The sequence below is a fragment of the Phoxinus phoxinus genome (assembly GCF_949152265.1).
Source record: "Phoxinus phoxinus genome assembly, chromosome: 21".
Lineage (NCBI taxonomy): Eukaryota > Metazoa > Chordata > Actinopteri > Cypriniformes > Leuciscidae > Phoxinus > Phoxinus phoxinus.
This window is the reverse complement of record NC_136896.1, coordinates 24791261-24809968: the sequence shown is the minus strand read 5'-3', so window position 1 is coordinate 24809968 and position 18708 is coordinate 24791261. Positions and strand designations below refer to the sequence as shown.

General features: G+C 39.1%; 2 protein-coding genes across 9 annotated transcripts in view; both read left to right on the top strand.

Moving 5' to 3' along the window:
• The window catches only part of myof (myoferlin), a 34814-nt gene extending 28416 nt beyond the window's left edge, over positions 1-6398 (top strand). For all 3 annotated transcript variants that reach the window (XM_079596339.1, XM_079596338.1, XM_079596337.1), the window contains 14 exons: positions 142-270; positions 519-674; positions 786-877; positions 977-1147; positions 1243-1391; positions 1556-1695; positions 1796-1884; positions 1958-2053; positions 3346-3484; positions 3568-3667; positions 3753-3940; positions 4781-4890; positions 4976-5123; positions 5220-6398. In XM_079596339.1, coding sequence (XP_079452465.1) covers positions 142-270; positions 519-674; positions 786-877; positions 977-1147; positions 1243-1391; positions 1556-1695; positions 1796-1884; positions 1958-2053; positions 3346-3484; positions 3568-3667; positions 3753-3940; positions 4781-4890; positions 4976-5123; positions 5220-5258 — 1746 coding nt within the window. In that variant the 3' untranslated portion in view covers positions 5259-6398. The remainder of the gene's footprint in view (positions 1-141; positions 271-518; positions 675-785; positions 878-976; positions 1148-1242; positions 1392-1555; positions 1696-1795; positions 1885-1957; positions 2054-3345; positions 3485-3567; positions 3668-3752; positions 3941-4780; positions 4891-4975; positions 5124-5219) is intronic.
• A 3900-nt stretch (positions 6399-10298) lies between these two features.
• The window catches only part of sun1a (Sad1 and UNC84 domain containing 1a), a 31849-nt gene continuing 23439 nt past the window's right edge, over positions 10299-18708 (top strand). The window contains exons 1-2 of one of the 6 annotated variants that reach the window (XM_079596176.1): positions 10299-10453; positions 16570-16743. In XM_079596176.1, coding sequence (XP_079452302.1) covers positions 16640-16743 — 104 coding nt within the window. In that variant the 5' untranslated portion in view covers positions 10299-10453; positions 16570-16639. Of the gene's footprint in view, positions 10454-10753; positions 10994-15172; positions 15347-16569; positions 16744-18708 lie in introns of those variants that run through there. The other 5 variants (XM_079596180.1, XM_079596179.1, XM_079596177.1 and 2 more) reach the window with 5 other exon arrangements.

The following is an 18708-nucleotide window of genomic DNA, read 5'->3' as shown; positions in this document are numbered from 1 at the left end:
GAATAACAACTTAAATTTTGGTGTGTTCCTAACACAAAGCAATTACATGACTTTAGAATACATAGATCCGCAAAGGTTAATTTTTACTGGAGTTCTTGTTTAGTAATTGTAACCATGTTCTTGTTTTGTTGGTTTTCATAGGTGTATGACAATGAGCTTGAAAGTGTAAATGAATTCATGGGTCTTACCGACTTCTGCAAAACGTTCAAATTGCAACGTGGGAAAAAGGAAAGTGACAATGATGATCCCGCTGTAGTTGGAGAATTCAAGGCAAGATGTTTTATTAATTTGGTCTACAAATGAATGGATTTGGTACTATTACATGCTATAATGTTTATATATATATATATATCTGTATCAATTGGAAATGTCACATTATAGAATTAAAATGGGTTGAAAACAGCATTTCATGTTCTTGGTTGTGTAAAATGTTATTAATGTTCAGTGTCTCATGATCCTTCCTAAATCATTCTAATATGCTGAGGCTAATTCTAATAATTCCAATTGATTGTTTTCAGGGCTCCTTTAAGGTCTACCCATTGCCAGATGATCCCGGGGTGGCTCCTCCGCCACGTCAGTTCAGAGAGCTGCCCGACAGCGTCTCTCAGGAGTGTGTGGTCAGGATCTACGTGGTTCAAGCCATCGACCTGCAACCCAAAGACAACAATGGCAAAGTACTTTTTATCGTTTAGCATTTTAGAAAACGAATTTTGAGTTTCAGTTACTCTATTTGTTGAATTCCTTCGAAGTAAAAAAGAAAAAGCAACATTCCTTTTTTTTTTCAGTGTGACCCATACATCAAAATCTCTTTGGGGAAAAAGTCTGTTGATGACCGAGACAACTATGTGCCGTATTCACTCAACCCAGTGTTTGGCAGGTAATGAATGCCATAGATTTATTGAGAGTGTATCGTGCATTCAGACTGTAAAGCGGTTGAAGAGGACTGACCTATAATCGTTTTCTGTTCTCTCCACAGAATGTTTGAAATGACATGCTTCCTCCCACAAGACAAAGATCTGAAAATTGCCGTCTATGACTTTGATTTGCTCACCCGTGATGAGAAAGTTGGGGAGACAGTGATTGACTTGGAAAACCGATTCCTTTCTCACTTCGGTTCCTACTGTGGTTTACCCCAGACATACTGCATGTGAGACCCATACCATTTATTTAATGCAAACTTAGTATTTTCATTGAGGACAACAGTGAAAACATTAGTTAACTAATGTGTTATTCATTAAATAGTTCTGGATCAAACCAGTGGCGCGATCAGCTCAAACCATCTCAGATTCTTGAACATCATGGCCGTTTGAAAGGATTGAGTCGACCCAGGAGTGAAGACAATGGAAACACTTTATCCTTTGGTGGTCGATTGTATTGCCTCTCTGACTTTGGTGATTTTTAGAGCTATTTGTTCTTTTGAACACCATTATGATGGCTTGACAAACTGTTAATATATTTTCTTATAAAAGCTGTTTGAAAGTTCTAGTCAATGCTTTGTCAAGTCAACATTCAAAGCTGTCAAGTTATACCTTATATGTACCGGTATGCATTTTAGAAGCGAACAAGAAAATTCACGAACACCTGGGTCCGCCAAGTGAACGGATCGCTCTGCACGTCCTCAGAACTCAAGGCCTTGTTCCGGAGCATGTTGAAACCAGAACGCTTTTAAGTAGCTTCCAACCGACTCTCCCCCAGGTGTGAGGCCGCTTACTAGCTGGTTCTTCCTGTGATATACTTTATAGACCACTTTTTGTTTGAAAGCAAGCTCAAAACACTGCTTTATCTGTTTTTATAGGGAAAACTCCAGATGTGGGTTGACATTTTCCCCAAAAGCCTTGGGCCTCCTGGACCTCCTTTTGACATATCTCCACGCAAAGCAAAAAAGTGAGAAGAAATTGGTTCTTTCAGTTCTACCTTTGTTTGTCGACGATAGACTCATGTTGAATCTTTTTATCAGATACTTTCTGCGAGTCATCGTTTGGAACACGTCTGACGTAGTTTTGGATGAAACCAGCATTACTGGTGAAAATATGAGTGACGTCTATGTAAAGGGGTATGTAAAAAATCTTTGCTGTCTCTTAAGGCAAGACATCTTTTTGTCTGTAGATTTCAATAACAGTACATATCTTTAAAGACCTTTCTCATACAATGAGCCAGATATCTCCACTTCTGTAGCACTTGCATACACAAAACTATGTACCGAAGGTTTTACAGAGGGGTTTGTTCATATATCATTCTGATCCTGATTTCTTAAACATTTATTTCCTAAAAACATGGTAATTTAATTTTTTTCTGGCTGTTGACAGTATTTTCTGATTTATAGAGTGATAAAGAGATATTAAGAGTTAAAGGTTTTTAGTTAAGGGATTTTGTATGTCAACAAAATGAGACAAAAATTTTGAACCTGGCTTTATCTTCTGTTATGGAAATGTATGCAAATGAGTTCATATTTATATAGATAATGTATCATTTGCATATTCAAACACAATGTTTCAGAAAACTTTGACAAAACAATTGTCTTAATGTACTATGGTTAATAGATATCACCATATTTCCCTGATTGATATGTTAAATTTAGAAATGTAGTCTTTCTTTGAAGTGCCCCTATATTATGCTATTCTAAAGATTCCTAATTTTGTTTTGGAGGTCTCCTACAATAGGTTTACATGTACATGCATCCAAGCTCAAAAACCACTTTCATTTTCTCAATATACATTGCAGCATCACCTTTTCTCACAGCATAGTCTTCTCTGATTGGTCAGATGGCCTAGTCTTTTGTGATTGGTCTATCGTGTGTCAGAAACGAAACACCCATTACCTTATCTGAATTTCCGCTCTAGAGGCTTCCTCAGCACTTGAAACACAGTGATACAAACAGAAACGATGCTGTTGGCTTTACAGTATCAATTCGAAACCATGTCCTCATCCTTCGCAAGTGTATTTGCAACGTTGTGAACGTTGCTTTCGTAGCGCAGAACAGTGTCTTCTCAACATGTTGGCAACACGAAACAAACTCTTCCAGGCCTCAACTACAACTACAGTGTTTGAGGGCGAGTCAAAGTAGACGTTGTTCGTGGGCAGCCAATGAGGACCTTAGGCTGGCATAATGCACATTTGTTACAAGCCTGAAACCTGCGTAAGTTCGAGCAGGAAGTAAGACTGGAATTGCTAATTATTGTCTTTTTGGAGACAAGAACTATCTACACTTTGATATTTTGCAAAACCTTTTACATTAACAAACAGTTATATTATTCACTACATGAAAGGTAATATCCAAAAAAGCATAATAGGGCACTTTAATGTGTTTTACATACAATACATTCATGCATTTTTGTCTTTAATTAGTTGGATGCCAGGTATGGAAGAAAAGCAAAAAACAGACGTCCATTATCGCTCTTTGGATGGCGATGGAAATTTCAACTGGAGATTTGTCTTTGGATTTGAATACCTGCCTGCGGAGCAGCTTTGTCTTGTATCTAAAAAGGTAATTTAGATTGTCTGTTTAATATGTGTTATCAAAAGCACTGGGACGTATTCAAATATTGTCTCTCTTTTACAATAAAAAAGGAGCATTTCTGGAACCTTGACAAATCAGAGTTTAGAATCCCACCCAAGCTGATTGTTCAAATATGGGATAATGACAAATTCTCCATGGATGATTACCTAGGTGAGATGCCTGTATGAGCTTTTGGGAATTCAATTTTTCTTTACATTTTTGGGTCCTCTTGTGTATTATCTCTCTTGTGTTACAGGTGCTATTGAACTTGATCTGCACCACCTCATCAACCCATCCAAAACACCAGAGAAATGTAACCTTAGCATGGTGCCGGATGGAACTACGCATCTAAAATCAGACCAATTCAAGTCTCTTTTTGACCAGAAGACAGTTAGAGGATGGTGGCCATGCTACATGGATAAAGATGGGAAGAGGGAGCTTGGTGTAAGTACAGCTAATGCAAATAAACTTGTCTTTTTGTGTGTGTATTCCTGTATGGTGCAGTGTGACATACATTTTTCATGATCCAGTCAATTCCCAATGGATATTAAATCATCTTCCATATATATATATTTTTAATTAAAGTGTATGTTCACCAATTTTCAACCCACTTTGTATTGTTCCAATGTTGGTAGTATATCGTGTTACTGGTCCGAGAAATTCACGTTTATTTGTAAGCAGACTTTTGACAACACCAGGGTTTTCGTGAAAACTTCAGATTGTAGTTAAGCATTTTTGAATTCCCGCCCACGAACCGATGGATCGTAAGAGGGTTATTAACAAAAGTTTCTTTCCGTTTCCCCCCCCCTCCATTTGACCTAAATCACTGTGTTCTGAGTCATCCTGTTTGATATTGAGACTACACGCACGGATGTCAGATTTTCCGTTGTGGCGTTCTCTCCATATGTATGATTCTTTGCAGCCTTTAATGCTCTGGATTCTTTACTGGAAACCAAAAATATCTCGCACCCGTTAAACATTTACTTTGGATACTTGTGACTAAGTTTGCTAAAAATGATTCCCTACTCAAGCAAGGTGGTATTTGACTTCTGTTCAATAGGAGCAAGTCAAGTCAAGAATATTTGTATAGCGCTTTTCACAATACAGATTGTATCAAAGCAGCTTCACAGTATTAAAATAAAATAATAATAAAACGTCCATGTTTGGTAATGCTAATCAATAGCAGACCCATTGACTTCCATAGTATTATTTTCCCTACTATGGAAGTCAATGGGGTCCATCAACTGTATTCCTTAATTGAGGCTTGTTTATATGTTGTTTCAGGGAAAGGTGGAGTTGACTTTGGAGATTGTGAATGAGAAGGAAGCGGATGAGAGACCTGCTGGAAAAGGCAGAGATGAGCCCAATATGAATCCGAAACTGGATCCTCCTAAGTAATTGAGTTCTCGCTTTATATGTCTATTGTTCTGTGTGTTCACAGAAGATGACCAAGATTTGTTTCTCTTTTAAACCTCTCAGGCGACCAGAAACATCGTTCTTTTGGTTCTCAAGTCCATGCAAGACGTGCAAGTTCATAGTGTGGAGAAAATTTAAGTGGATGTTCATCGGCCTGATTGTGCTAGTCTTAGTGCTATTATTCGTTGGGATCTTGTTGTATTCATTACCAGTAAGGGCACACTTCATCAATCCTTTCACAAAGGTTATGTTCATACTTTTCACTTAAGATGTACAATGCTAATTAATTATTTTTTTGTTTTTTCAGAACTACATCTCCATGAAAATCGTCAAACCCTTCAATTGAGTGCAGGAGGAGTTCACAGAAGAAAGCAGTTAACAGAAATGGTTCATACAGACCATCAAGACAGTGTTCGTTTTATTGTGGTTGATAATTTTACGTGTGGTTGTTGTTTAGGTATTTTTCATTAATCACTCTTTTGCACCATTATTAAATTTCATCATGAATTTTCACTTGTTTGTTCAGGTTTCACTGATGTTTGGAAACATTTGTACACAAACCATGAAGTGTTTTCTATTGTGAAAATCTTTTATTGTATTATATTCTCAGATCATTTTAAAGTTTATTGGTTAAAGTTATAAAATTGTTAAATAAAAACACAATAATATGTTTAAATTGTGTCCATTTGTTTTTGTGTAAATTTAAATTCTCCAAATGTTTCAAGTGCAAGTCTAATATTAGTACCGTGATGCATGTATTCTGGGATTGTGATATGATCAAAGCTGACTGGAAAGAAATACATAGAACTGTTCAGAAAAAATATTATTGGTAAATCTTTTGCCTTGTAGGAGTAGCCGATTTACACCTTGACTATGGCCTAGAATGTGTGTTGCGTTTTTGTACCCATTTGACGAAGAAAAAAATTATACTTATGTTATGGTCCACTCCTAATGTCCCTTCTGTTAATATTTGGCTGGCAAGTTGCATCCCTTTTACCATTTAAAAACTAATGTTTTACATCAGAAGTCTAATAATGTCTGGCATATTTGGTCTTGTAAAAATTTTTTGGATTGTATGTTGAATGCCTTTATCTCTTGATTTCTGTTCATTCTGGTCTTACCGCCCTTTACTATACCTACCTATACAATATATTTTTTTGTGCTATGTTCAGGTTTTTGATTTTTATTCGTAATATCATGATATAGGCTAGTTAATATCTCACAAGTGCTGTATTTCCAAACATCTGGATGATTAAAAATGTGATGAGTTTATAAAACAGTTCAATAAACAAGAAGTTAATTTCTTACTTTTGAGCAAAATAGAATTAGATCACCCTGATCTAGATGCACACTTTTCAGATTACCATATCTGGATTATTAGCACTCTAAAATGGATCAAATATCACTTTGTAGACTAACTATGTAAAAAAATAGTCTAATATAAGTATAATAGTCAATGTGGGGTCACTTTAAATGTTTTTATTTGAAGAAACAATAAAAAATACAAACATCCCCTTCCTTTTTCACTTTAATTTCAACAGTCAGACCATTCAGCTGACCCACATAATAAATACAAACAAATATACATTATGTGCTAATCTATTGGAACATAGATCATAAGTCAAGACTTAAATCATAAAGAGGCTAAATGGCCAATAGTTAACAAAGTAATGTTTAGAGCTCTTCATTTGAAGAGAGTCCAGTGATTTAGGCATCATCTTAGCTTGGGAAAGAACACTTCTGGTCTCTTTTTGGAGCTCTTGTGGCAATTTTAGGGAGAAAGGTTGGATTAGGCCGAAGAATGACCCCAGAATCCTCTGGTAACCAGTGTAAACAATTCACTCACTGACAAGGCATGAAGTTCACCAACGCATTTAGTGGAAGCAACGGCCAACAAAAAAGACACAGGACAACCACTTAATATCCGCAACAGCCAACGGCTCAAATGGTGATGTACAAAGGGACTCTAGAACAAGTGGTAAGTCCCACACAGGAAAAGGAGTAGAACGAACGGGCTTTAAACGCCTCGCTCCCTTCAGAAAACTACAAACAAGGTTATGAGACCCAAGGGAAGCACCAGCAAACAGGTCATGATAAGCAAATATGGCAGCAACATAAACTTTTAAAGTGGAGGCCGCCTTGTTGTCATCAAATAGATGCTGCAAGAAACTCAATACTGTCGGCACAGTACAGTGAACTGGGTCAATTCCTTGATCCCTGCACCAAGTAAGAAAATATCCTCCAACGAGCAGCATAAAGCTGTCGTGTCGATGGAGCCCTAGCGTTGCCGATAGTGTTCACTACTGCTGGTTCACAATCCATTAACTGTGATCTGGACCCAAGGGCCAAACCCAGAGCTGAAGACGAGTTGGATCTGGGTGCCAAACACGGCCGTGCATCTGAGATAGAAGGTCCTATCTGGTGGGAAGCTGCCATGGTTCGCCTTGTAACCGACTCAGAAGGAGAGGAAACCATAGCCTGGCTGGCCATCGAGGTGCCACTAAAAGCACCCTGTGCTTGTAAAGGAATATACGATGTAATGTTTCCCACAGAAGTGGAAACGGAGGGAACGCATACAACAGGCAACTCGGCCACTCATGGGCTAATGCATCCTGTCCCAATGGGCTGGATGTCTCGGCTCTCGCGAACCACCAGCGGCAATGAGTGGACACTTCCAATGCAAACAGGTCGACCTCTGCCTTGCCAAACCATTGGCAAATCAACTGTACTACATCCGGGTGAAGTCTCCATTCCCCCGGGAACAGCAGATCCCTGGACAGAGCATCCGCCACTTGATTGTCCAATCCCGGGAGATGAACTGCCCTTAATGAGGCCAGCTGGCCCTGAGACCATGTGAGGATCTTGCGAGTTAGCAGTAAAGACGCAAGAGACCTGGTGCCGCCCTGATGATTCAAATGAAAGACCGTCACCGTGTTGTCGGATTGGACAAGCACATGACGACCCATCAGGTTTGGTAAGAAGTATTGTAGAGCTAAGTACACTGCCTTCAACTCCAGGATGTTGATATGTTCTAAGGGCTCCCTGGGTGACCAGTGACCACCAATTCCCCTCTGGTTCCACGTTGCCCCCCATCCTGTTAGTGAAGCATCGGTCGTGATCACTTCCCGACGGGAGGACACTACCCCTAGAGGCACTCCGGCTTTCAGAAATGTTACCCTTTTCCAGGGTTTCAATTCCGTGCGTAACATTCGGAAAGGAAAAGACTTTAAGAACACGTTTTAGGCGTCTCAGGTCCAGAACTGGACGAAAACCGCCATCTTTCTTTGGAACAAGGAAGTACGTGGAGTAAAACCTGTCTCTCTGACTGAGGGGAAGAACTTTTTCTATGGCTCCTTTCAGTAACAGTGAATAAATTTCTAAGGAAAGAGCCTTTGAAATGGTTACATCTTTGACAACTGTCGGAAAGATTCCTGAAAAAAAGTCGCCAGAACCCAGGGGTCGGACACTGAATTTCCCCCGTAATGTAGATGCTGCACAGTGAAATGACCGACTGCCGGCCCCATAGCTTCAGGGTTTTTGGCCTCTGCCCTTAGGACCTGTGGGGGGTGCTGACGTGGTCACCCTGCTGGTGATGGTAAAAAGGGCGGCGTCCCTGGGCCTGCTCAGCCCCTCTATGTCGCTGTGGGGCCTGAAGCTGAGAAACGTTCTGCTGTCGCACTCGATGCTCTGAGCCCGGATAGCGTGGGTGAGCCGGAGCCAGTGGTATTCTAAAAGGTGGTGCTCGTGGAACTTGAGTCAGTTGTCGTGTGGCTTCTGACAACTTAATTCTCTTCTCCAATACCTCAGAAACATTGGGGCCAAAAAGATGTCCTGGTACAATTGGCAGTTCTCTCAGTGTCTTCTAACTATCTTCAGGTAACCTTGCCTGAGCAAGCCATACCTGACGCCGGGCTGTTAGAAGGGTTGCTGAAAATGTCCCAAGTTCCAGAGTCACATGACCCATAGTCAACAGAGCCGTCTGTAAGAACTGAGATGTAGAAGTGTCAACGCTCGCTGACTCTAATGTGTTATTGCAGGCAAGAAGCAGCTGGCAGATAATATTCTCTGCTCGAGTTATATAGGCTACAGACTCATATGCCTTCTTCAAGAAAGTGTCAGTATGTCCACATTGTGCACTCGGGCAGCGTACATTGCCTCTTAGAGCCTCATCTGGTGATACCACCAAGGCTGCAACCGGCTATTCAATTTCGGGCACCCGTCCTACCCCAATGGAGTCAGCCTCAGCCATTGTGGCAAGAATGCGGGCTGTCGTTGTCCTCCTTCTAGGCACATTGGGACTGGTAAGTGCACTGGAGAATTCTGTCACAAAATCCTTACACGGTGGCATTGTGAACACGTTACTATCCGCAGCTTGTCTGAAGAACATATTGGTTTGAATGGTCTGGACAGGTGACCCAAACTAGCCAAACGAGCCACTGCCATCTGCAGAACAGATAAAACATCATCTGGAGAAGATGGGCTTGCAACCCGTAATGTACAGACCCACCGCTTGAACCACCTGTAGCAGATAGGTTAGAAAAAACATTGTTTGGTAGGGTGGGTTGTATGGCAGGTTCCACCAACTCTTCATCAAGAAAATGAGAATTAGACGCACTCATGGAGCGTCAAAACCTATGGCATGTGGAGGTTTGAAATCACACTCATTCATCCACTGGTTTGTTCTCAGTATGTGGGGTCGACATTTCTGAAGAGAGAGAGAGCTATGATCCATGACTCCGTCAATAACACGTCCTCGGTTAGCACCGTAGGCCCTTAACACTGTAATAACGCCCACTCAGCAGTTCGAAAAAATCTTCGGATAGAACCCAACATTCTATACATGAAACGCTCTCAAGTAAAGTCAAGTCTGCCTTCAAAATTGAACCGCGTGGCATTCAATAACTAGCACAACAGCGAGTATGCAATGATAATATAAATATATATAGGCCTATATATTTAAACAGATAATATTATAGGTTTGCGGTGAAACGCTACCTAAGAGCGGTCGAAACCAGCCACCGGATAGTACCGTGAAGCACAGGGTATCGCCGACACAAAAGATACAAGTGGGTGTTAATATATTATAAAATATATTATAAGATATACATCATTATAAAATATGCTACAATTATGACCAAAGTATAGTAAAATGAAAATAAATTCCATAAATAAAAAATAACGCTTATGTCATAATATAGGCTATGAAATTTAAAAAAAGGCGCTGAATGAATAAAACTTTATATTAAATATATTACAATAAATATTAATATTAATTACAAATAAATTAAAAAGTAAAACAAGGTAATAATGCTTGGCGGATATGACGTCGTTTATCAAGGTCAAGTGCGTGACGTAATATTTAAATAGCCACCTTGGGCGACTGGGCGTAATTAGAGAAGCGACTCAACAGTTAGCGCCGCCACATCAAACTGTAATGTGAAGCGAAGACGATCTAACGCATGAACGTTCAATGTTCAACTACAGTTCAGTTCTTATAGGTTTCTTATTTGATCTAAGAGAAAAATAAGGACGTTTGAACAGGTAAATTACTTTAAGTTCAGTTTGAGTTGCTAACTGGCTAGTCAACTCCGACAGGTGCTGTTGATTCAATATTTAACATTACCAAAAACTAGTTTCCCCTTTTCCGTTATAGGAAAGTTTAAATTTTCTCCATGACGTGTGGTAGCAGCTACGTTTATTGTGCAGTTTAATTAATCATCGGTGTGTGAAATGCTGTGTTTTGTTGTGTTGGTGATTATTGTTTGTCGTGTGTATAACGTTATGTGTTTGTATTTCGCGGCGGTATGCCGACGCTCTTCTCGATTGGTTCGTTCCGTCTCCTTCTCTTGATGATGCGATATTTGAGCTGCTGGTGGGCAGGCGGACACATATGGATTATAATGGTGTAACGGTGAAACTGGTGCTTTTTCGTCTGGTGAAGGCTGTGATTTTGAGGTTGGAGGGCTCAAGACCCGTCCGAGTAAGTCTCCTATTTCTCCATAGATGAAGCGAAGACGCTGCATTTGTATGAGACCGCGTATTATCATGAAACCTGCTTGGGTAATAATACAACACAGCCAGGTAATAATGCTGGGCGATTGACTGCACAGTTGCTTAACATTTATTTTTTCATATTTGTGTAGCTTAAATGTATCCACACTGCATTGTGTGAAAAACATTGTGCTTATTGCAATTTCACAGTAGTAACGTTACATGAGAGATTGTGTCTGTCGTTGTACACACACCCTCCTTTCGTTCACAAAGACCTCACTCTTGTGATGGATCTTTTTCTTTTGAGAGATGTGGTATTTTTATAGCCTAATATAAATTGTAATTAGCTTGAATTCTTTTGAAATGAAAATCAGACAGTCACTCATTTTCCTGTCTGTCATTGCTTGTCCTCGTTGTCTAAAGACTTCACTTCACTATTATTAGTAGAGCATTGTATTTCTGCTGTAATTAGTTGGACCAAGTCTATCTGTACTTGCTTTAGAAAGTTATAATAAAACAACATCGGCCTGTATTTTGAATGCATTCGTACATTGCAGTTAGTTTGATGCATGAGTCCAAGATTTACTGTTTTATTGGTGTTGTGCATGTTCTTCCAAAAAGGGCCGGTGAGCTCTGGTGTGATAATGTCACTAAAACGACGAGTTTGTCACTTGTTAACCAGCTTTGTATTGTTACAATGTCTGTAGTAAGTGAACAATGAGCACTGTGTTTCTCCATGTTACCTGCTGCATGCACATGTTTATTGTCAGCAAATGTCAGCTGGATACACATTTGACACACACACACACACACACACACACACACACACACACACACACACACACACACACACACACACTAGTGATAAGTAGTTAAGGGTTATGTTATCAGCTTCTTTAAAATTAAAATACTAAATAGAAAATTAAATACTTGTAGTTAGATTTATACTACATTTTAAAATACTCCTAATCAGACTAGTTCTCTTTTTAAAAAAAAAATTGATTACGTTATATTCACAAAATGGCTGTCAATTATTCATAATTCAAAATCCTAATTTTATCTTAAATTTTCCTTTCTAAAAAAGCCTATTGCTTATCTATTTTCAGGTTTTGTTTTCAGTGTTTTTTTTGCAGTAATGCTTAGTCATAGTAGATGCTCATTTCACTCTCTCTCTGTCTAAGTGTGTGTGGAAATCAGAATCTGAAACATCACTCTGGATGTTCGTTTTACATTGTGTTTATGGATGTTATCCAACACATAAAAAAAAACGTTAAGCCGGGCGTACACTGTATGATTTTTGCTGTTGTATGAGCTTGCAGGCATTTATTGTTTTGTTTTTGTACTTTTTGGGGAATTCGCCATACATTCAATCATACATTGATTTTGATGAAACTTCTGCTGTGTGTTCGTTGTAGGAGGCCGGTCACAAAGATTTGACTATTATGAATCCCAAAAAAATCAAATGAGTTAACCAATGCTTCCCAGAGTAGATGGTATTCCTCGCCGCTTATGCTGGTCCCCCTCCTCCCGAGTGTGAGCACTCCGACCTGTCCATACAGCATAAGCGGCGAGGAATACCATCTACTTTGGCAAGCATACTAGCCTATGTGATTAATTTAAGTCATGGGACTTCTACTTGTGTGCTGATCATGTGACTAGTGTATATTTTCCAGAGTTACTTCCTGTTTACAACTGAAGATTGTGTTTGGATGATCACTGAAATGTCTTATTAATTTGTTTTTTATCTAGTCTCGTGACTTGATAAATAATTTGTTTTAACATTTTATCGCTGGGATGTTTTAGACGTCATTAATCCACAGACTATTGTGAGTCAAGGTCATGGCGCCACCATCTGGCTGCACAAAGTGTCCCTTTCAAAATTCTTTGCAATCGGCTGTTAAAGGGTTATGTGCCTTTGTGCCCAGTGGCTGCCACACTCAATACACATTTTTGTTGAAAGGAATTGCTGTTGTTCTCCGCTTTCACCAAATCATTTGCACACTGTTCTTGTTATTTATTTCTCTTATCCCTATCCCAAGTTATAGAGCAACACGCACCAGTCTTCGTGTTTAGCTGGAAAGCTCGGCTAGCCGTACAGTTCTGCAGTGTACCAGCTGCTTTGACAATTATCAGGTTTACTGACTCGTAACGTGTGCGATGGTGCACAACCTCCCAAATGTCTGAACACCGTGTACGGCCGCCTTTAAGGTCATTCCCATTTGTTTCCTATGATTGGTCAGGTTTTTTCGCTCTCGAACGACTGGTGTAACTTATTGAACACATGGACTCATTGAATGATTCCTTTTTTGAGATGCCAAAAAAGTGTCACCCTAGTTTCAAACCACTTCGATTGAGGAAACATTTTTATTTTTTAATTTTTAAAAAGAGCGAAAAAGAAATGTCAAATTACAAAAGTAAATCTAACGTGGTGTAATATTTGCTTCCATTTTTTCCAAACTTGGCTGAAATTGCATTTTCAATTAAGAGCTTTCTAAAAAATTCCCAGGCTTCAAATTGAGTTCTGTACGCGGACGCCAGTCATCTGGCATCTGGTCAGAAACCTCAAACTGAATGAGTGGTTCTGTGTTCAAGTCTGAATTTGTTTCCACCCATTTGTCATTGCGAATTTGGCTCAGGACAGCTAGAGAAGAACAAACTGTGGAAAGTGTGTGCGGGATCACAGATGCTGCTCTTCTCTGCTGTTTGTAGTATTACAAAGTGTTGCCAGGTGCACCAGCAGGACAAAGTGATCAGTACTTGAAATGATGACTAGTAAATTCTTAACTCTTTGATTTGGAAGGAAAAATCGATTAAAAAGACAGATGATCAATAAGAGAAAGTGGCATCATTAGTCAGCTTGATTGCAGTTGTCACGTCACTACAGATTTGTTGTGTATAGACACTGACATCAACATGCAGATGACAGTACATCTAAAGTTCAGTTAAAATGCAAACTTTACTATTTGGAAAAAAAAAAACGAATTTATTAATGTGTGTGTATATTGTTTGGGGGTAACCGTTTAGGACCCAAGGACCAGATGTTTGAAAGAAGACCCAGAGTCAGAATTATGATAAATTGAACAGAAGTTTTACTGAAGATAGTTTGCAGTTTCATCAGCAGAAGTCCACTTCAAGACTCACACGGGAGTTGGTTGGCCGCCCCACTTATTACAAAGATCAGTTACTTCATCAAGGTCTAAGCTATGTCCTTGCTTCAAGTTGCGGTTTCTGATTGGATAAGAAATAGATACAGTACTTTTCCACACATATACAGATATACTGAAGCATATCTCCATCGATTATGCAGCGGACACTCGGACCCTGAAGTTAGGCACGTCGTGACCTTCCAGGTCGCAGATTTGGGTTGCTGGGTTCCAGTCTGTCCAGAACATCAACTCAGTCTATCTCCAATAATGCCAGTGGTTCCTTAACCCTGTAACCAAGAAGAGTAACACACACACCGACACACAGCTTCTTCAAGGTTGGAGAATACATGAAAAGAACATTTCAGTAATCACATTCGTAACTTCTATAACAAAGTAAAATCTTACAAGCCTAGAGACGTCATTCAACTCGTGTGATATTTAGAAAATATAAAAATATGAATGATTACCTTGATTATAATCACTATATACATTGAAGCAGCATTACATTCCTAAATCCACACCCTTATATTTCTTTTCCCTCTAATAGCTTGTTTAAGTAATATCTTGACTTTACAGCTAAAATTTAAGTCAGACACTTTGTCAGAATGCAAAAGTTTTTTTTTTTTTTTTTTTAAAGCATTATTGTCAATCATTCTGGCAATTAAAAAAGATTCTACAGAATACACAACAATAGTTTAAATATTCAGAAAACCAGCATTAGCATAAATAAGGCATAAAAGCACAACTAGCCAGTGAATAACAGACTGTTAACTAACCTGAAATGCACTCACACTGACCCTGGATCAGCAGAACAGCATTGTTCAGTCCTGCATGTTACATGTCTCTCGGCTGATCACGTGATCACCAGAGATTAATAGCGGGTGTAAACTGGGTCTGACTCTGGATTTCCTCCTTTTTTAGCAGTTGTACAGATGCAATTCATCCCACGTTCAAAGTACAGCGATGCACCTTTAAAAGGGATAGATGGCGACAGAGGTAATGAGGGAGGGACAGGGAATGTTTAGTGGCTCACATGTCACGTATACAGGAGATAAACACAGGAAGTAGAGCAAGCCTTTTTAATTCGCTTGATCCCTCCAGAGCTCCTTGTGCCTGTGAGTGCGTGCAGATTTTTTCCATGGGATGACCAGTGACGACTCGTGGGATCTGGAGAGCTGGGGCTGGACTGTACTGTGTGTTCTTTTTTCTGTTTGAATATATATTGATTGATAAAGCATTAGCCAGAATCCTAGTGCTGTTTTTTTACAGTTAATGTAAGGCTGGAACTTTAGCAGCGGTAAGCTGAAGTCAATTCTACATTGCCCGGTTACTGTTTAGCGTGTTTTGCTCAGCTGCTGTCTGAATGACCTTTGTCATACTGTCAGACCTCAAGCAAGCAGAACTGCTCAAGTTCACAGACTTGAATGCTGGGATTGTTCCTAGAGAGATGGCAGTTGCTTCTGCCCATGAACCATTGGCACTGTCTGATTGGAAACATTGAGCTTAGAATTGATGACTGCGCACAGCTAGTGGAAAATGACCAGACCATTGTGTATTTAATTTTTAGTGTATTGCTTTGATTTCTTAAGTGCATGAAAATATATTTCACATAGTAGCTTTCTTCACTTTATAAATTAACCATACACTGATTCTTGATAAATATATTAAATGCGATCACAAATTCAGTTTTCTTTCATGGATTGTTGCACTTGAGTGGTAAAAAATGTCAAAAAATTAAATGTATATTTCTCCACAAAAACAAATGCGTCTCATATTTATCGCTCTGCGCTTTGACACAAGGACAAAGACCATCTCTTGTCTAATATCTTCTGGTTTCTCCTGACGTTAAGCAACTTGTTGTAAAATGTGAGGATTTGGCAAAAGAAACGAGAGATTCTATGTCCGGTGGAATAAATCATGGAATATTGTTACATTTGTGGAAAATCATGTGACTAGATTGCAAAACAGAATAGAAAGCCAACAAATGGCTGAAATTCTCATGCACTTCTCTTATTCAGCATAACTTTAAATGTTTCCATAGTTGTGATTGATTTAACATTTAATTGCAATCTATATTTCTTTTTTGAACAAAGCTTTATGCTTCACTGTCGCAATGTTCATGTTTTGGTGTAACTCCGCGATGGGACTGTTGGTGCATCCACACGCATGCATGCAGAGAAAGAAAATGTGATTTCCATAGATGATAAAAGCTAATTTGGTGGGAAAGCACAAAGAGTTGAGCATTTTTATCATGTAGTCATATGTTTGCTTAGTCAGTGAATTTGTGATTCTTTTGCTGTCATAGGTGATATGCAATTGTAATGCACCTGGAACTATTTCATAGCTGAGTGTTTACTAAAAAAAGAATTGCACACCTTAGAACATTTGTCCACTATTTATAATCAAGCATTCAATACCAGTATAGAAGTACCAGTAAATACCATTAACCTGATGTCATTGTATAATTGCTAGTCTGTTCTGTAGTAGCTGATGTTTATTAGTCTGGCACCTTTTTTTCAGTTCCAGCTACTCTTCAGTGCTAGACTTTGAGAGCGAGCTCAGGATTGGGCCCGTCTACGAGTCACCCAGGATGTCCAGACGCAGTCTCCGTCTGCACACCACCACGAGTCAATATGGAGACGACAATTTGCTTGACTCGGCACTCCACCACAGCGGCGCCTACAGCCGCGATAAGTGAGTACAGTTTGCACTTGAAAATCAAGCAAGAGGATGTAACTTTTAATGTTGACTTAAAAGTTTAGAGGAAAATGCATCAATTATCAACTAAAATTGGAGAAGATGCAGAGAAAAGCTACAATTTAAATTACATTAAGTTTTTCTAGTTGCATTTCAGACAACTAAAACTAAGTTTATTTGTCTTAGAGCTTAAAGGGATAGTTCACTTCAAAATGAAAATACTGTCGTCATATTATTCACCCTCAAGTTGTTTCAAACCTGTATTAATTTCTTTCTTCTGCTGAACACAAAGAAGATATTTTGAAGAATGTCAGTAACCAAACAGTTAACTGGTCCCATTGACTTCCATAGTAGGGAAAAAAAAATACTATGGAAGTCAATGGGACCAGTTAACTGTTTGGTTACTGACATTCTTCAAAATATCCTCTTTGTGTTCAGCAGAAGAATGAATTGAGAAATCAATTTCCTTGATCTTTTGACATGAATGTTTTTACAGTAAAATGACCTCTTATATGTACAAGTCCAAAAACGTCTTTTATTGCAGTTAACCCGTTTAATCCCAAATTTTTTCTTGCAATTTGAATACATGCATTTTACTCCTTAGACCTCCCTAACACACAAACTGTATGCCCTTTTTGATTTTATGTTGGTTAAGTTAGTGAAATATTAGGTTTTATACTCGGTCACAATAGTGACCGGTGGGAAACAACATAGTCAGAATTCATACAAATTCTTCAATTAGGCCTATTTACGCAACACATTCCAAGACATCCATAACCTCGCTTTGTCATTTCATGAAGGAGGTTTAGTGAGATGAAAAGGTTGTCATGGACAAAGTTACACCCTGGATGAACTTCCGCTTGTTCGGCTAGACCTCTATGGGCTAGAGTAGACCAAAGACTACACTTGGGCCCTGCCTATAGGCCAGTTTCAGGGAGATGTGTGTGCACTCATTCAGTGCACTGAAGATGGGCCGTACGTTGTAGAAAGGGTTGTTTGTGGTGATGTGTGGCGCACACCAATTGGTTCTCATGAACATCTGCCTCATCCTCCAGATGTTTCACCTCTGCATCGCCATTCAATAATCTACCTGGCAAATAGGCCGTTTCACCCTGTTACTCCCTATCTGATCCATCACTATCAATCACTTTTAAATGCCTCTGTTTGCTGCACACAGCACTTGGGGGGGTCACGTACGTCTAGAAGGTCCAACACATCTGATAGTTTTAAACTGTGTAATAATAAACAATTGATAACTAGGATTAACAGCCAAAACCTGTGTTTTCAACTGAAACACTGTGTTATACTACCGGTCACAATTGTGACCGTTAACAAATTTACATGTCTTACGAGCAAAATATATATGCAGGAGTATAATTCTCAAAATATATCAGTAGTAGACCCTTTAAAGAATATATGTACAAAATTTGATAGTTCTATCTGTTAATTAAGGTGTTTTATATACTACTTTTTGTAGTAGTGTGAGGAAGACATCTTCTTCTAGATGTGCAAGCAGGAAATAAACTGATCTAGTCATGTGACCTTTCACACCAGTCACATGACATTTATAAATTTTAATCAAAACAATCTATTTTTTCTTTTAAAAGTTGAATTTCTTGCCCAAAGCCAATAACAACACTTTTAGAGCTTCCAGAAATAAGAAAAAATATGCGTCACAATTGTGACCGGGCTCAGAAAAACAGCTTGTTTGGAATTGTCACATTATGACGTAATAAAGACCACTTCTGCAGAATCTACGCCTACTTTTACGTCTTTGGCCCTGCCCACTGGTACGCGCTGGTGGCGCTGGCCACGCAAACAGTGTAAACACCAAATTCATTTCTCTTTCTCTTCTTTTTGAGCTTGAATGGACACGTGCATACAAAATTAAGTCAAAATGCCTGAGTATCCTCATAAAAACAGAGTCAGTTATGTTGTAAGTAGGGATGGGCAATGATTAAT